General features: G+C 32.9%; 7 protein-coding genes and 1 pseudogene across 8 annotated transcripts, besides 3 other annotated features; 4 read left to right on the forward strand and 4 right to left on the reverse strand.

Annotated features, from left to right (window-relative positions):
* Positions 1 to 1,370: 1,370 nt before the first annotated feature.
* On the forward strand, positions 1,371 to 2,579 carry TVAGG3_0321950 (uncharacterized protein; the record flags this gene model as incomplete). The annotated part of the gene is made up of 1 exon (XM_001311454.2): positions 1,830 to 2,579. One exon carries the CDS (start codon positions 1,830 to 1,832, stop codon positions 2,577 to 2,579), a length of 750 nt encoding a protein of 249 aa, XP_001311455.2.
* A 385-nt stretch (positions 2,580 to 2,964) lies between these two features.
* Positions 2,965 to 3,651: a mobile genetic element.
* Positions 3,652 to 3,834: a terminal%2Cinverted (terminal inverted repeat of Maverick-1A transposon ID:TVAGG3_0321970).
* Positions 3,652 to 16,246: part of a mobile genetic element that runs on past the window's edge.
* Positions 3,835 to 4,161, reverse strand: TVAGG3_0321980 (uncharacterized protein; the record flags this gene model as incomplete). Its single annotated transcript, XM_001311455.1, has 1 exon — positions 3,835 to 4,161. One exon carries the CDS (start codon positions 4,159 to 4,161, stop codon positions 3,835 to 3,837), a length of 327 nt encoding a protein of 108 aa, XP_001311456.1.
* On the reverse strand, positions 5,060 to 5,940 carry TVAGG3_0321990 (annotated as a pseudogene). The gene has a single exon. A coding segment is annotated over exon 1 (881 nt).
* Positions 5,990 to 6,844, forward strand: TVAGG3_0322000 (protein of unknown function, DUF4106 family; the record flags this gene model as incomplete). The annotated part of the gene is made up of 1 exon (XM_051230188.1): positions 5,990 to 6,844. One exon carries the CDS (start codon positions 5,990 to 5,992, stop codon positions 6,842 to 6,844), a length of 855 nt encoding a protein of 284 aa, XP_051099918.1.
* TVAGG3_0322010 (uncharacterized protein) lies at positions 6,841 to 7,242 on the reverse strand (the record flags this gene model as incomplete). Its single annotated transcript, XM_051230189.1, has 1 exon — positions 6,841 to 7,242. One exon carries the CDS (start codon positions 7,240 to 7,242, stop codon positions 6,841 to 6,843), a length of 402 nt encoding a protein of 133 aa, XP_051099919.1.
* Positions 7,268 to 7,882, forward strand: TVAGG3_0322020 (uncharacterized protein; the record flags this gene model as incomplete). Its single annotated transcript, XM_051230190.1, has 1 exon — positions 7,268 to 7,882. One exon carries the CDS (start codon positions 7,268 to 7,270, stop codon positions 7,880 to 7,882), a length of 615 nt encoding a protein of 204 aa, XP_051099920.1.
* TVAGG3_0322030 (uncharacterized protein) lies at positions 8,109 to 8,885 on the reverse strand (the record flags this gene model as incomplete). Its single annotated transcript, XM_051230191.1, has 1 exon — positions 8,109 to 8,885. One exon carries the CDS (start codon positions 8,883 to 8,885, stop codon positions 8,109 to 8,111), a length of 777 nt encoding a protein of 258 aa, XP_051099921.1.
* TVAGG3_0322040 (integrase core domain containing protein family) lies at positions 11,926 to 13,011 on the forward strand (the record flags this gene model as incomplete). The annotated part of the gene is made up of 1 exon (XM_051230192.1): positions 11,926 to 13,011. The coding sequence occupies one exon, from the start codon at positions 11,926 to 11,928 to the stop codon at positions 13,009 to 13,011; it is 1,086 nt and encodes a 361-aa protein (XP_051099922.1).

Genomic DNA, 16,246 nt, shown 5'->3' on the forward strand with positions numbered 1-16,246 from the left:
GCTCAAATAAATCGTCAGTATCAATCAGATTTGTTTGACTACCGTATTTGAAATGGACATCACTGAAGAAAGGATGATTGTTAGCATCTTCCAATGAAATACGATCTTTAGGATTAAATTGAAGTAATTTGCAAAGTAAATCGTTCAAATCATTGAAATCTTGTATATTTTGATCATATTCTGGGAAATCTAGATTGGATCGTGTTGCAATTACAAGATCATGAAAATATTTTCTGTTGTTTTTTTTAATTTCAGTGTAGCCTTTAGAAGGAAATGGAGGCGTACCGTAGGCAATTGTATATAAAACAACTCCAAACGAGTAATTATCAGTTAAATTAGTATCTATGTGTTAGTATTGTTTTTTTAAAAAAGTGTCAATTTAAATAAAAATTGACACCAAAAGTATACATACAGCCTAGATCTAAAAGTTTCTCTGGTGAATCATAGGATATAGTTCCTTGATTGTCTCTATAAATTATAATATTATAATTATTTTTCGGATCTCTAATTTGTTTTGTGTACCCGAAATCGCATAATGCGGCAACTAGAGATCCATTCTCTCGTTTTATAAGTATGTTCTCCATTTTTAGATCGTTATGAAAGAAATTCAAACTGTTCATGTAAATTAAGGCTTCTAAAATCTGCTTGCATATGCATTTTACATCTTTAATTTGTATTATACAATTCGGTTGATCTAATATGTAATAAAAGAGATCTTTCAGAGGATAATATGGCATAATTAAAAAGACGCTTTCTATTTCTCCATTAGATTCATTCTTTGACTCAACTTTTTTTACTAATGGAACTATGTATTGATGATTGAACATTTTTTGTATTTCGGCTTCTCTACGAATATCTTCAAGGTTTGAACACCCTGGATTTACTGCAATCCATTTTACGCACATTTTGTTTGCGAAGTATTTGTGAGATAGAACAAATGCCTTACCGGTGGCTCCTGAACTAAATGTTAAACTAGTTTGAGGTAAGTTTTTTAATGTTTCATTTAAATCATATTCTTCATTTTCATAGCTGTTAAATTCTACGCGTTTGAACTGGGGACCATCGTAATTTTCAGCCATTCTTTCTAATATGATAATGGAATTTTTGCTAAATTGTTTATCGTTCTTAATAAAACTAATTATCTAATAGTCAGGATGATTTGTAATAAATCATTTTAATTTTTTTCTTCAGAAAAATAGAAGTTGACACCGATCAAGTTTTGATGCAGAAACGATAAGTTTTCCAGAAAATATCTTGACTTTCATAGTTTAGTGTAATATTTTTCATTGAACTGGGGATAAGCATTTTGTTCAAAGTGAAATAAAACAAATTTTTGACTAAAATTCAATTCATTTATCTCGAGATATGAGCTTTCCTGATAGTGTCCAATGTCCAATAACAATGAACAACCAGAAAATAGTCTATCGTAATCAAAATAAAGATGCTTTTCTTGATTTTATTCGCAAGGAATTAGATGATTTCAGACAAAATATAAAAATTCACAAATTTTACGCAATTCACACTGATCGATCATTAACAAAGTTTGGTTTTGATAATCTTTATGTTATTGAAATCGCACCATGCTTAAGAAGATATCAAAACATCTTTAGATATCAAATTGATACAGCACAAAAACAATTGTTGAACCTTGAAGAAGGTTATATCATTATTGATCCTGACAATGATATTATTAATGCCCTTAATGAATTATTCAAACCTAAACGTATTCATCCTATTTTGTTTGATTTGGTTCGATAGCATTCAGCATTAGCCTCAATTGGAATTAATTTTAAAGAAAAATTGGAGCATCTTTCTTTTCAAACCTCACTTTGGAAGATGCTATTAGTAATAATTTGTTTAAATGCCTTGAGAATATAGATGCTATCAAAGATATTCCAAAATATGACTTGGCAAAATTAATTTACGAATGCCAAGAGAAGAGCGAACAAGAAATCATGGATACATACATAGAACTTATTCCATACTACGCCACTCGTACTGCCATTGTTGTTCTCTCACTCTTCCATGAAATTTTCGATTTGGTTGACTACTCAAGATCTCATGACCAATTAGAGTTTAAGGTCGATTTATACATGGAGAAAAATTCTGTGTTAAACGGCAACGGAGCTCTCCTATTCAAAGAACTCGGTTCTGAAAGGAACATATATCTTGAAAATCCAAAGGAACATCCGTATGATTCCTGGCTTTACATTAACGATCTGACCAAACAGTTCGATGATATTTCGAAAGTCAAACCTGATTTCAAATATTCAATTCAAGATCTTCAGAATTTTAATCAGATCTGCCTTGCAGAGATTACATCTATCACAGCTAGTACACCCATCTCTCCACTTTCACGACAGTTGGATTTATATAAGATTACTGGTCAACTACGTGAAGCTTTTGAAGATATATATAATGGAGAAGATAAGGCGAATATTCCGCAAGGAAAAGAACTCGAATATCTAATAGAAAAAGAAAATAATCCATTATTAATGATAAGTATCGAATCTATCTCTAAAATCCCAAATAAAAAAGTGAGAGATGAATACTTCCAAAAGGTTTATGACTCTTTATAGTAAAATGAAATGATATTTTAAATTATTATTTTTTAAATTAAAAATGTACAGTATATGTTGTTGAGATAGTTAATAAGACATAGAATTGTTCTAGATGATTTATATATATATATTTCGAGATGAAATTGGATTTTGGAATTTATCTGTAGACCTAACATATATATCTTGGTCAAGTCATAAAAATTTAATGTGTATAGTATTTATAGGGGAAAAAACTATGATATCTTCAATTTTGTTTAATTTTTATAATGAAGTATTTTTTCCAATGTTTTGATTGCACTTAGTATTTTTGACACAAGTAGATATTAAAAATGAACTTTTTGGTAAATAGAAGTTTTGGATAGAGAAAGAGAATCAATTGAATGGAATAGAGCAGTTTGACCTCGAGATTGGGACAAAGTTGCAATTCGGCACTTTTTGTCAAAAAAATGGGGTCATCCTCATCATGAATAGAGACTTATAGCCAAGTCTTGATATCATGCAGGGAGAATATACATAGATAAGCAATTATATTTTATAGTAGTAGTATTCAGAAATTCTTACAATTTACAATACAATTTTCAAAAATGGATAAAGACTAATAGCCAAGTCTTGATATCATGCAGGGAGAATATACATAGATAAGCAATTATATTTTATAGTAGTAGTATTCAGAAATTCTTACAATTTACAATACAATTTTCAAAAATGGATAAAGACTAATAGCCAAGTCTTGATATCATGCAGGGAGAATATACATAGATAAGCAATTATATTTTATAGTAGTAGTATTCAGAAATTCTTACAATTTACAATACAATTTTCAAAAATGGATAAAGACTTATAGCCAAGTCTTGATATCATGCAGGGAGACTCTCTACAAATACAAAAATTGATTATCATAAGGAAATACAAATTTATCAATTTTCATGTGAAAATTACATAAATTTGTTCTCCAATAAATAGCAATAATACTTTGAATGTTATATTAAGTAATATAGCTTCGGGTAAATAAGCTTACACTTCAAAAATATACTGTTTATTCATTAATTTTAAAAAAAGTCCAAATTATCTAATCTTGCTTACTCTTCCTAGTTAGTATACATATCATGTGTACTGAGGCACTGCGATCCTCCTTACACATGATATGTGAATTTGACACTTTACAAAACCGTTAACGTATATTTTACAACACAAACACAAAAACCAACTTAACCTTAAATATTTATAAAGCCGCCAACCACTAATGACTTCATTAATGTAAAAATAAACGTTCTCACTTACAAAAGTATTGCAACTCTTCCCATTGCTGTGCTTCACACAATAGTTCATATTCTTCAGTATCGCTGCTGTCGCTCCAATCGTCAGAGTCAAAATCACTGTCAAAATAAATGTTAGTAAGTTTTGACAAAGCTAATGAAACACGTTTACCGTTTGTATCGTATGCTTGTATAAACTTTCCATTCTTCATTCCTTCGTAAACGCTCAAACTAACTTTACCCTTTCTCCCTCGTATCTGATAGAATGTATTTTCACGAGGAACGAAGAACAAATTCTTGAACTCATGACCGTTGTAGTTTGTTATCTCAATAGTTTTCGTCATTTATATAAAAATAAAATAAAAATAAAATATAAAAATAAACTTAAAATTAATGATATCACCACCCTCACACGTATGAAAACATAGCGCAAAAATAAATTTAGGTGAAGTGGTGAAATCTCACCTCTTTTTTCACCTCTTTTTTCACCCGTTGAATTCATTGCTTTATAACTCTTTTCCTTGGTTTCTTTTTAGTTGCTTTCTTCACGTCTGTCTCCAGCTTGACTGTCTTTCTTCTTCGTCCGTAATGATACCAGTTACTTCCACCAGTCAATGGGTCAAATGATCTTTCGTAAGGGTTTCCATACATTCCATAGGGACCATACGGAAGAACTACTGGTGGAGGAAGAGTTCCATCGACTCTATTTAAATGCATTGTTTCACCTTTCATCTGGTCATTAAAGTCTTTTGCGTGTTTTGCAAACTCATCGTCCTTTCCTAAAGCATTTTCTGACTCAGTCGCAACCAAATTGGATGCTTTATTTATGAGTCCTATTTTATTTAATCTTAACTTCTTTGCAACCCAGCCTCCAATCTTTCCTTTATTTGCATCTAATGTCTTTGAAACCCTTCCTCCACTCATTTTATTTACTGCGTCATAAGCCCCAAGTGCTTTTGCTCCAAATGCTAATGCTTTTGTTCCCATTGCGCCTAAAGCTGCCCAAGCTACCATTTACACCATATTAAAATCATCTCTCTTCAATATTATCTCATAAAAGTTCTCGTTACTGGAGAAAGTCAATGAAACATAAACATTCTCACGGACTTCGTCCTCGCCGCGTTGCGGCTTCATAAACTTCTTTCTTATATCATCTATTCGCTTCAAAATGTCTGAACAATTGCTAACATCTTCTACAACAGTTATTTCATCATGAATGACCTTCAAGAACAAGCTCATTTAATATGCAATTAAAATCATCTCAATAATGAGTCCATCCTTTCCATCTTTAGGTAGCACAACATCTTTCATTGAAGAAGGTTCGACAAGTCTTATGTTAAACTTACTGACAAAGTTTGTTATACTATAATGCTTCGGCGGCGAATACATATAGTTTGAAAGACATAATATAGATTCTTCAGCAAATTCACTTATACTGGATTTTATAACAATGTTCTCACGAGACGAGAAATACCACCAATTGACAATCTTGTAAGCAATCCTGCTGAACCTTCAACTGTAAACGTCGATGGTAACATTCCACGAAGGTCATCTATTGACATCTTTGAGTCACTGTATTTAAATATTTTCTTAAAGCAATCGTCATTATCTAACCATGCAATAGCTTTGAAGTTTTCATTCGAATATACATCTGCTTCATTAAATGTAAAACCTGACTTCTTTGCAGAGATGACTTTAAAATCTATTGAGTTTGTTTCAAAATTATATGCTATGCTAACTTCTGAAGGTAATGGATGCCCTTCCGCAGTCAGTTGTTCTCTCACTACCGTTTGAAGCTTTGTGTTAAAAACTTTCATGTCATCTCCTGTGTCTAGGTTCACATACACAGCAACAGGAAAACTATCTTGCTTCTTTGTTTCATCATTATACCTCAAAACATTAAAGTTCTTCAATAATATTGTCCTTCCTGCTGGAATACTTCTAACTTGTCTTATTTCAATAGCTTTCTCACCTCCTACATACTCTACCCAGTGTCTTGGATATTCATAAGTATACTGACTTTCTTGAATTTTGGTTGGTTTCATCATAACGTGTTCATAGTATATCTTTATACTCTTGTCAGTTAGACTCGGTGCTATGTTCTGAATATTTCTGACTTGCATTTTTAATGGAGATAAAATGAAGCATTTAATACATGACGTAGATGAAGACATGAATGAAAGCAGTGAAAAGCTCAACAGTTCTCTCATTCTTCCTTTCAGTAAGGACTATGAGTTCTGTTCAAATGGCGTTTATTTCTATTGTGGAAAGATGGGGTCAGGTAAGACATTTAATTTAATTCGTCATATACTCATAACAGAGCGTTTAGGAAACGATTCATATTATGACCAAATCATTATATCAGCAACTTCAGACTCTATGGACTCAACAGCGAAAACATTTATGTCAAAAGTTCAAGCCTCTGTCGTTAAAGTTCCAGACAGTGAACTCATTGAATTTCTTCAACGTTACATTCGACGTAAGAGGAAATATTATGCCATCGTTGAATTTATACAGTCAGGAATGCAAAAGACTTCTGAGGAGATGGAAAGAATTATTGACAAACACCACTTACGTCAATACTCAGGAGTTTACGATATGAAACGACTGACAAACTACATTCTATCAAAACTTTCAAAATACCCCTTCAAAAAATATCCATCAAACACTTTATTAGTTTGTGATGATTTCGCTGGTAAAGGTTTAGTGTCAAAGCCTGACTCACCATTAGCTAACATCATTACTAAAGTCAGACATTACCACTTAACTGTAGCAATACTTATGCAAACATGGAGGTTTTTAGCTTTAAACATAAAACGTCTCATAACTGACTTCGTTATCTTTCAAGGTTTCTCACGTTATGATATTGAACTCATTTGGAAACAGTCAGGTATAACATTACCTTTTGAAGAAATTTGGGAAGCATATAAGTCTCTCATCTCTCCTCGTTCATACCTTGAGATTCATATCATGACTAATACCATTAAAGTCAAAAATATTCCATGGGAACGACCAACATTGTTTTAAAGTTTAACCTTCAATTGACTGATGGTAAACAAATTCCATGCATCTCTGTCGCCATTTCTGTTAATATTTTTGCTGTCATTCATATCATCCACTTCTCCATCCGTTAGCTTTTGAGGATATGCGTTAGAATAGCTGTTCTTAAATGAAGGCTTTTCACCTTTGAGAGCATAAACTCTATAACTTTCTGCATACTTTATGTTTGAACCTCCTGAGCCATCATTGACATAAATTTTTATAGGCTTCCACCCTTTGTTCATATTCCTGCTTCTTCCCTTAGCTCTTTTGTTCAGTAGTTCTACATCTTTATACACAGCACCTGTCTCAGTGAATTCAACAATATTTTCATTCGTTAGCTTTACATTCAAACCCTTGTCGAGTATATTGTTCATTTCATACATATAAAAGGTTTTTATTCTATATGAAATGAGAAGCAAATCCATCTTAGCTGGTGCCGTTAATGTTCCAATTGAACCAACATCAAATGTTGACTCACGAACGACAAACAATATTGTCATAAAGAACTATAGTTCAGAGTGTTTGAAAGAAAAAGAACCAGAACTGAAATCCGTGAATTTAAACTCAGCTTCAAACGCTAACGCTACATCAGATGTTAAGTTAGAGTATCCACCACTGGACCAAATTCTTTCAAGAGAAGCCAACGACAATCCTTACATAAATGTTCAAACAAATCCTTCAGATAACGTAGACCATTACCTTCTTCAGTTATACCAAACAATTTTACTCAAAGACGATAAGAAGCTTTTGACAAATCTTATAAGCAAGAACCAAATAATTCTAACAAAGGAGGACCTTGAAAATGTTATCTCACGAATAACAGGGAAACAATGTGTCATTGACTATCTCGACCCTGAAATCGAATGCTGTGGTCAAACGCCACCATTCATGAAAATAGGTAACATCCGCATCATTGAAACACCAGGAACTACAGGAGTTGAGTTTAAGTATAAATATTCGAATGAATATACAAAACTTTCAACAGAATATAAACTTTGTTTGAAATATGTTTTAGTAAATTAAAGCAATTTGTAATATCTGTCCAAAACTTCTTCAACAGTATCGAACTCATCTTCATAATGCAAACCTAATCTTATTGACTTGGTGCAGTTTTCACTAACACAATATAGCGCTTTGCGCTCGGCGCCTTTGACGCCTTTTTCTGTTCTCTTGACTGACATAACTAACTCATTTGTTTCATCAAACAGCAACAACCAAAGTTCATGACCTAATACATAACATTCATACTTTATATTTTTAGCTCTGAGTTCTCTTGTAAGCTGTTGCATTTAATATTTTCTAAAAAGTCAACTTCAACAGTCATTCGCACTGGTGCCTTCAGTTCTACAGGCTCGCCTTGAAAGTCAACAAGTCTGAATTGCATGTCTTTCAAATTATGAGGACTAATGCGAATCCATTTACCTAAATGAGTTGCTATGACAGGAACGTTTGGAATGAACATTGAATTGACTGCATAACAGAAAGACTTATATTCTACTGAACCTTTACTATTAACTCCTGAAATGCCTGTGACATTAGCTATTTTAGACTCAATGTATAAACAATTGCCATAACATACGTATGGAACAGATTTCATCTCAATCGTTTTGTCAATACTTTTCAAAGGAAATGTCATATGGTATGCACCCAGAAGCAATTGAACTCTATGACTCATTCGTGTTATCTTAAACTCCTTCGCATAACTGAACTTCAAAACTCCTGCAATAAGTTTAACATTCATTAAGTTTTCTTCGTTATCCTTGTTTATTGTAGTATTTATGAGAGCATTTAACACTCCAGCTAATGTTTCCATCTTATATTCTACATTATTGTGAAATCTTATTTCATGCTTCTTTCCATCTATTTCAAGCTCCATGAAATCTGTTTCATCTGTTATAACGAATGTTGCGATAGTATTGAAGTCAACAACTCTGAATGCAAGTGGCTCATTCTGAAGACCTAAGTTTGTTTGTAGCTTTACTGTTCCGTATTCGTTTGGGTCTGTACTTTGCAAATAGAACAACATTTTATTCTCATTAAAATATGAGTATTGCTGCATATGCGTATGAAGCTGACAGAGCTAAACGTTTATATTTTGGTCAATACTCTCTCACACTTACTGACAAATATATTGTTATTTCTGATGGAAATACTGAGAAATACATAACATGGAAGGACTATGAAAAGTTTGACCCTATTTTAACTCCATGTACAATGCCATTCATTGTAAATGGTGAAGTTGTCATGAAGAACGACACAACAGTATATAAGTCTGTTCATGAAGCGTTAGAATATATGTTGAATTATAATCCCGAAAGATTTGACCCAAGCACTACACCATGTGCAATGCCTTTTATTAAGGACGGTGAAATCGTAAGAGTTCCGGATTCAACGGTTTATACTGCTGTTCAAAACAGTTTACAAAACATTTTAGCGAATATCTTTAATTCAGAAACTACAGAAATAAAATTACCATATATAACAGATGCTAAAGAAATTAAATCAAAAACGACAACATTATTTACGTCACTTAATGATTTAATGACTTATATCATTAATATTCCTGCACCAACTACAGCATTTGATCCAAACTCGACGGTTTGCAGTGTACCTTTCATTAACGACAGTTCATTAATTGCTTTAAGGGATTCGACAGTAAATGAATCATTAAAGGCGTCATTAATGAAAATCATTGATTTTAACTCATTCATGAATACATATAATTCATTCATTAATGTTTCATATGCTTCTAAAGAAGGTGAGCCAAAAACTATCGATAAAGCGGTGTATGAAATAAAAGCATCAACGACGAAATTGAATTCGTTAACTTTTGACGGTGATAGTTTCGTTAATGACATAACATCGGGGAAAACAATTTTAACGAAAGAATATTTAAAATCTCATGTTAGTGAGTTCGTTGAAATTGAAAAAGAAGGTGGAATTAAGTTCGATCCACTGAATTTCATTTTCAGCTTAGCGAATGCGGGTGTTAGTTTCGCTGAATGGACAACTATACAGAGTGAAATAAATGCAATATGGACGTTTTTGGGGTCAAAAGCGGGAATGGGTGAGCTTGTAAATGCTGCAAGAACATTAGGTGAAACAGGAAATTTTGTAGATGGTTTTAAAAGACTTGTTTCAAATGTTTTAACAAACACAAAGAAATTATTTAGATATACCATACATAACGGACGAATTTTTGAACAGATAGCAACAAACCCTCCGGTTATGGCTGCGTTGATGATGGTTAGAGATATAAAACCACGTAACGACGGGAACGAAGAACATGAACAACAGAGCCCAACGGGCTCAGAGTCACATAGTGGCGAGGATACTGGTCGGGTTATTCAAGACATTAAAAACGTGTATCCTGAAGTTATTGATTTATTTAGAGGAGTTAATGATTCAATTTCAAAACATTCTATAACCCTCGATGAAGAGAATAAATTAACAGATTATATATTCGTCATTATTGCAGAATTAATGAAGAGAATAAATGAAAAAGGAATTGGTGATATCATTAATGTCAGCGATGTAATGATGAAAAGAAATTTTGACTCATTATTTACAAAACCGAAAACAGAATATAGTCTTTATGACGTAATTACCGAATTAATGAAAAAGATTAATGATAATAAGAGTTCTGGCGGAAGAGTTGAATTAGAAGTGAATGATGTTAATGAGAAATTAGCCGAAAAAGCAGATAAAAACCACGTTCATTATATAACTTCAGACGAACAGATTATAACGGACTACCATGGATATTTAACACGAAGTGATGAAGCGAAGACAAAAAATGTTAATGAAAGAAGATATAAATACATTCGTGCTAAAGGTTATGACATAAGCTGTACTGTACAGTATGATGTAGCTAAAGCACCAGAAGCATTTGGTTATACCGGTGAAATTTATGCCTCTACTTTCAATGTTAATGGTGTATTAGTTGAACCAAGATTTACTTTGAGAGTTAAGTCAAAAATAACGTTTGAAGATGCTATTAAAAGTAAAGCTGACAAAGATGAACTTGACGCAACGAACAAAGTTTTGAAATCTCATAAACACAACATCTCCGATATAAATGAACTTCAAGCTACATTAGACAGTAAAGCCGACAAGAACCATACACATAAATCCTTCACTACTGTTAGAGCAGACGACATAATATTGAACTTTGACCTTGGTTCAAGTGCACCATTAGAAAATCCAAGTACAAGCGTAAAAGATACACTAAACTCCTTAAATAACAAATGTATGAATATCGAAGATCATGTCAGAAACTTTGAAACACATGAACTACCAACAATGTTAGATAAGAAAGCAGATAAGAACCATACACATGATTTCTTCACAACTGTTGGTATAGAAAGTATTGAAGGAACGGTTGAAGAAACTGGTGGGGAGGCATTATATTGGAAACCTCCTAACTTTCCACAAGGTTTAACATCGGATGACGACATAACGACGATGAAATACATTAGATGTAAAGCTGTTTATGTCATGGAGGATGAAAATAATATTAAATTCACTGCTCAAGATTTATATGACAAGAAGGCTGACAAAACAGAGCTTCAAACATTAAAGACAGAAATACTTCAAACATTATATCCTATAGGTTCTATTTATACGTCAATGAACTCAATAAATCCAGCAACAGTTCTGGGTTTCGGTACGTGGGAGCAGATTGTAGATAAATTCTTATACTGTGCGAACTCTTCAAAGCAAACAGGAGGTTCGAAGAAAATTACTGAAGCAAACCTTCCACCGCACACTCATACAGGAACTACAAACACAACAGGTAGTCATTCACATTCAATAACAAAAGAGGTTATACAAATCTTGCAGCAGGTTCGGATAGACAGGGAATGCATAGATATGATATTTCAAGTGACCCAGTAGATTCAAGCGCAGGTATTTTCTGTGGAACCGCAGGAAATCATGCCCATACTTTCACAACAAATCCAACAGGCTCGGGTGCAGATTACATGCCACCATTTGTGACTGTATTTGCATGGTACGCGTTCAATGAACGCGCTTGAGCCTAGAATAAAATCTTTAACTTTACATAAATGAGCTTGAAAGAAGTATTCGAACAACATCCATGGAGGTCATTTAAGAAATTCAATGAAGCTGCAAAGAGTTGGGGATTTACTAACAGAGCTGAAGTGAAAAGGTTCTTTGACAAAAATGTTGTACATCAAACAAAAATAAACCCTTACGACTACTTTTTACCAATTTACTCCAACACTCCTGACGCATACCAATTTGACACTCTCATTCAAAGCAGAAAAGGAGGACATAAACCATTCCTCATCTTCATAAATGTTAACACTCGTAAAGCATATGCATATCCAATGAGAAATAAAGGAACTCGTGAAGTGTTAAGAGTTTTACAAAAGTTTGTAGCAGAACATAACCCAAGTACTTTAACATCAGACCAAGACAGTGCATACCTCAGCAATGAAATCACAGAATTTCTCATTAAGCATAACATAACTCACTACACTACTGAAGACCATAACCATAACATACTCGGCATCATAAACCGCTTCATAAGGACTCTCAGAGATTTAAACCAAGAGCGAGACTTTACCGAAGAAACAATGAAACATTTTCTCGAAGTATATAATTCCTCAACACATTCTACAACAGGACATACACCAAATTCAATGACACAACAACAAGAAGAAAAGTATATACAAAAGAAACGAAGCCAAACACAAAATATCAGAAATTCAACACAATTTACCCTCATTCCTGGAACAAAAGTTCGTGTAGTTCTTGACGACAAACCGTTGACAAAGAAACGTTTAAGGTTAAGTCGAAATTATTATATCGTAGACTCTACGCAAGGTAATGGATATCTTATAAAAGCTGCTGACGACTCCATAGCGTTTTATCCTCGACATAAATTAGTTGAAAGTAGTAATGGCAAACTTGCTGAAACCATTGACGAAGCAAAGCGAGGAGTGGTTATTGAAATACTTGGCTATAACACAAACGATGACACTTATAAAGTAAGATATGAAGGAGGCGTTGAAGATGTTATACCATCTAAGAACTTGAGAGAGTCGAAGCCAACACATCTGGGACCATTAGAGCGGGAGTACTGGAAAGACAAAAATATGCCAGAAAGAATAAGAAAATTCTTCTAAACTTTTTCATTGGATGTAAATCAGACATGAATGAGAACAGTCATGATATCATTAATGGTACCATTTATTTTTGTCATAAATTTACACCAAAAATAATGTTTAGGTGAAGAGGTGAAATCTCACCTCTTTTTTCACCTTCTATTATTATACAGGTCTTAACTATCGAAAACTTCATATAAACTTTACAAAAACAGGTGCGTTATGTTTTGTATGATAGATACAGAAAACAAGAGTGTAATTTATTCATAAACAAATTCAAACGCTTGTACGGCTTCATGTAGGACAAACATTATTTTTCAACACTAACGCCAACACGTAGGACAAACATTCATGACTAACATTACTTTATAACATAGACACTAACTTCATATAGAACCGAGCAACTTTCTAACTGTCGACATTCTTCCACTTGCTTCAAACACTAATGAACGTGTCAAAATGAGCGTAAAACACTTTGTCAAGACTTCATCGTAAATGTTTTGTCAAGATTTTTTCGTAAATGCTTTGTCAAACTGCATCGAACTTAAACGTAAATGTTTTGTCATGACTTCGTCAAGACTTCTTCGTAAATGATTTGTTATGACTTCTTCGTAAATGATTTGTCAAGACTCTGTCAAGACTTTGTCGAACTTAAACGTAAATGCTTTGTCAAGACTCTGTCAAGACTTTGTCGAACTTAAACGTAAATGCTTTGTCAAGACTTCATCGTATATGTTTTGTCATGACTTCATCGTAAATGATTGTCAAGGTTTCATCGTATATGATTTGTCAAGGTTTCATCGTATATGATTTGTCATGATTTCATCGTATATGTTTTGTCATGACTTCATCGTAAATGATTTGTCAATAGTTCATCGTATATGATTTGTCAAGGTTTCATCGTATATGATTTGTCAAGGTTTCATCGTATATGTTTTGTCATGACTTCATCGTAAATGATTTGTCATGACTTCATCGTAAATGCTTTGTCATGACTTCTTCGTAAATGTTTTGTCAAACTGCATCGTAAATGCTTTGTCATGATTTCATCGTATATGTTTTGTCATGACTTCATCGTAAATGATTTGTCAAGGTTTCATCGTATATGATTTGTCAAGGTTTCATCGTATATGATTTGTCATGACTTCATCGTATATGATTTGTCATGACTTCATCGTAAATGATTTGTCATGACTTCATCGTAAATGATTTGTCATGACTTCATCGTATATGATTTGTCAAGGTTTCATCGTATATGATTTGTCATGACTTCATCGTAAATGCTTTGTCAAGACTTCATCGTATATGTTTTGTCATGACTTCATCGTAAATGATTTGTCAAGTTTCATCGTATATGATTTGTCAAGTTTCATCGTATATGATTTGTCATGACTTCATCGTATATGATTTGTCAAGGTTTATCGTATATGATTTGTCATGACTTCATCGTAAATGATTTGTCATGACTTCGTCGTAAATGATTTGTCATAATTTCATCGTAAATGTTTTGTCAAACTGCATCGTAAATGCTTTGTCATGATTTCATCGTAAATGATTTGTCATGACTTCATCGTATATGATTTGTCATGACTTCATCGTATATGATTTGTCAAACTGCATCGTAAATGATTTGTATAAACTTCTTCGTAAACACTTTGTCAAGACTTCATCGTATATGATTTGTCATGACTTCATCTATATGTTTGTCATGACTTCATCGTAAATGATTTGTCATGACTTCATCGTAAATGATTTGTCATGACTTCTTCGTATATGTTTTGTCATGATTTCATCGTAAATGATTTGTCATGATTTCATCGTAAATGATTTGTCATGACTTCATCGTATATGTTTTGTCATGATTTCATCGTAAATGATTTGTCAAGGTTTCATCGTATATGATTTGTCAAGGTTTCATCGTATATGATTTGTCAAGGTTTCATCGTATATGTTTTGTCATGACTTCTTCGTATAGTTTTTGTCATGATTTCATCGTATATGATTTGTCATGACTTCATCGTATATGTTTTGTCATGACTTCATCGTAAATGATTTGTCATGACTTCATCGTAAATGATTTGTCAAGGTTTCATCGTAATGAATTTGTCAAGTTTCATCGTATATGATTGTCATGACTTCATCGTATATGATTTGTCATGACTTCATCGTAAATGATTTTGTCATGACTTCATCGTAAATATTTGTCATGACTTCATCGTATATGATTTGTCAAGGTTTCATCGTATATGATTTGTCATGACTTCATCGTAAATGCTTTGTCAAGACTTCATCGTATATGTTTTGTCATGACTTCATCGTAAATGATTTGTCCAGGTTTCATCGTATATGATTTGTCAAGGTTTCATCGTATATGATTTGTCATGACTTCATCGTATATGATTTGTCAAGGTTTCATCGTATATGATTTGTCATGACTTCATCGTAAATGATTTGTCATGACTTCGTCGTAAATGATTTGTCATAATTTCATCGTAAATGTTTTGTCAAACTGCATCGTAAATGCTTTGTCATGATTTCATCGTAAATGATTTGTCATGACTTCATCGTATATGATTTGTCATGACTTCATCGTATATGATTTGTCAAACTGCATCGTAAATGATTTGTATAAACTTCTTCGTAAACACTTTGTCAAGACTTCATCGTATATGATTTGTCATGACTTCATCGTATATGTTTTGTCATGACTTCATCGTAAATGATTTGTCATGACTTCATCGTAAATGATTTGTCATGACTTCTTCGTATATGTTTTGTCATGATTTCATCGTAAATGATTTTGTCATGATTTCATCGTAAATGATTTGTCATGACTTCATCGTATATGTTTTGTCATGATTTCATCGTAAATGATTTGTCAAGGTTTCATCGTATATGATTTGTCAAGGTTTCATCGTATATGATTTGTCAAGGTTTCATCGTATATGTTTTGTCATGACTTCTTCGTATATGTTTTGTCATGATTTCATCGTATATGATTTGTCATGACTTCATCGTATATGTTTTGTCATGACTTCATCGTAAATGATTTGTCATGACTTCATCGTAAATGATTTGTCATGACTTCATCGTATATGTTTTGTCATGATTTCATCGTAAATGCTTTGTCATGATTTCATCGTAAATGATTTGTCATGACTTCATCGTATATGATTTGTCATGACTTCATCGTAAATGATTTGTCATGACTTCATCGTATATGTTTTGTCATAACTTCTTCGTAAATGTTTTGTCA

The sequence above is a fragment of the Trichomonas vaginalis genome, chromosome V (assembly GCF_026262505.1).
Source record: "Trichomonas vaginalis G3 chromosome V, whole genome shotgun sequence".
Classification (NCBI taxonomy): domain Eukaryota; phylum Parabasalia; order Trichomonadida; family Trichomonadidae; genus Trichomonas; species Trichomonas vaginalis.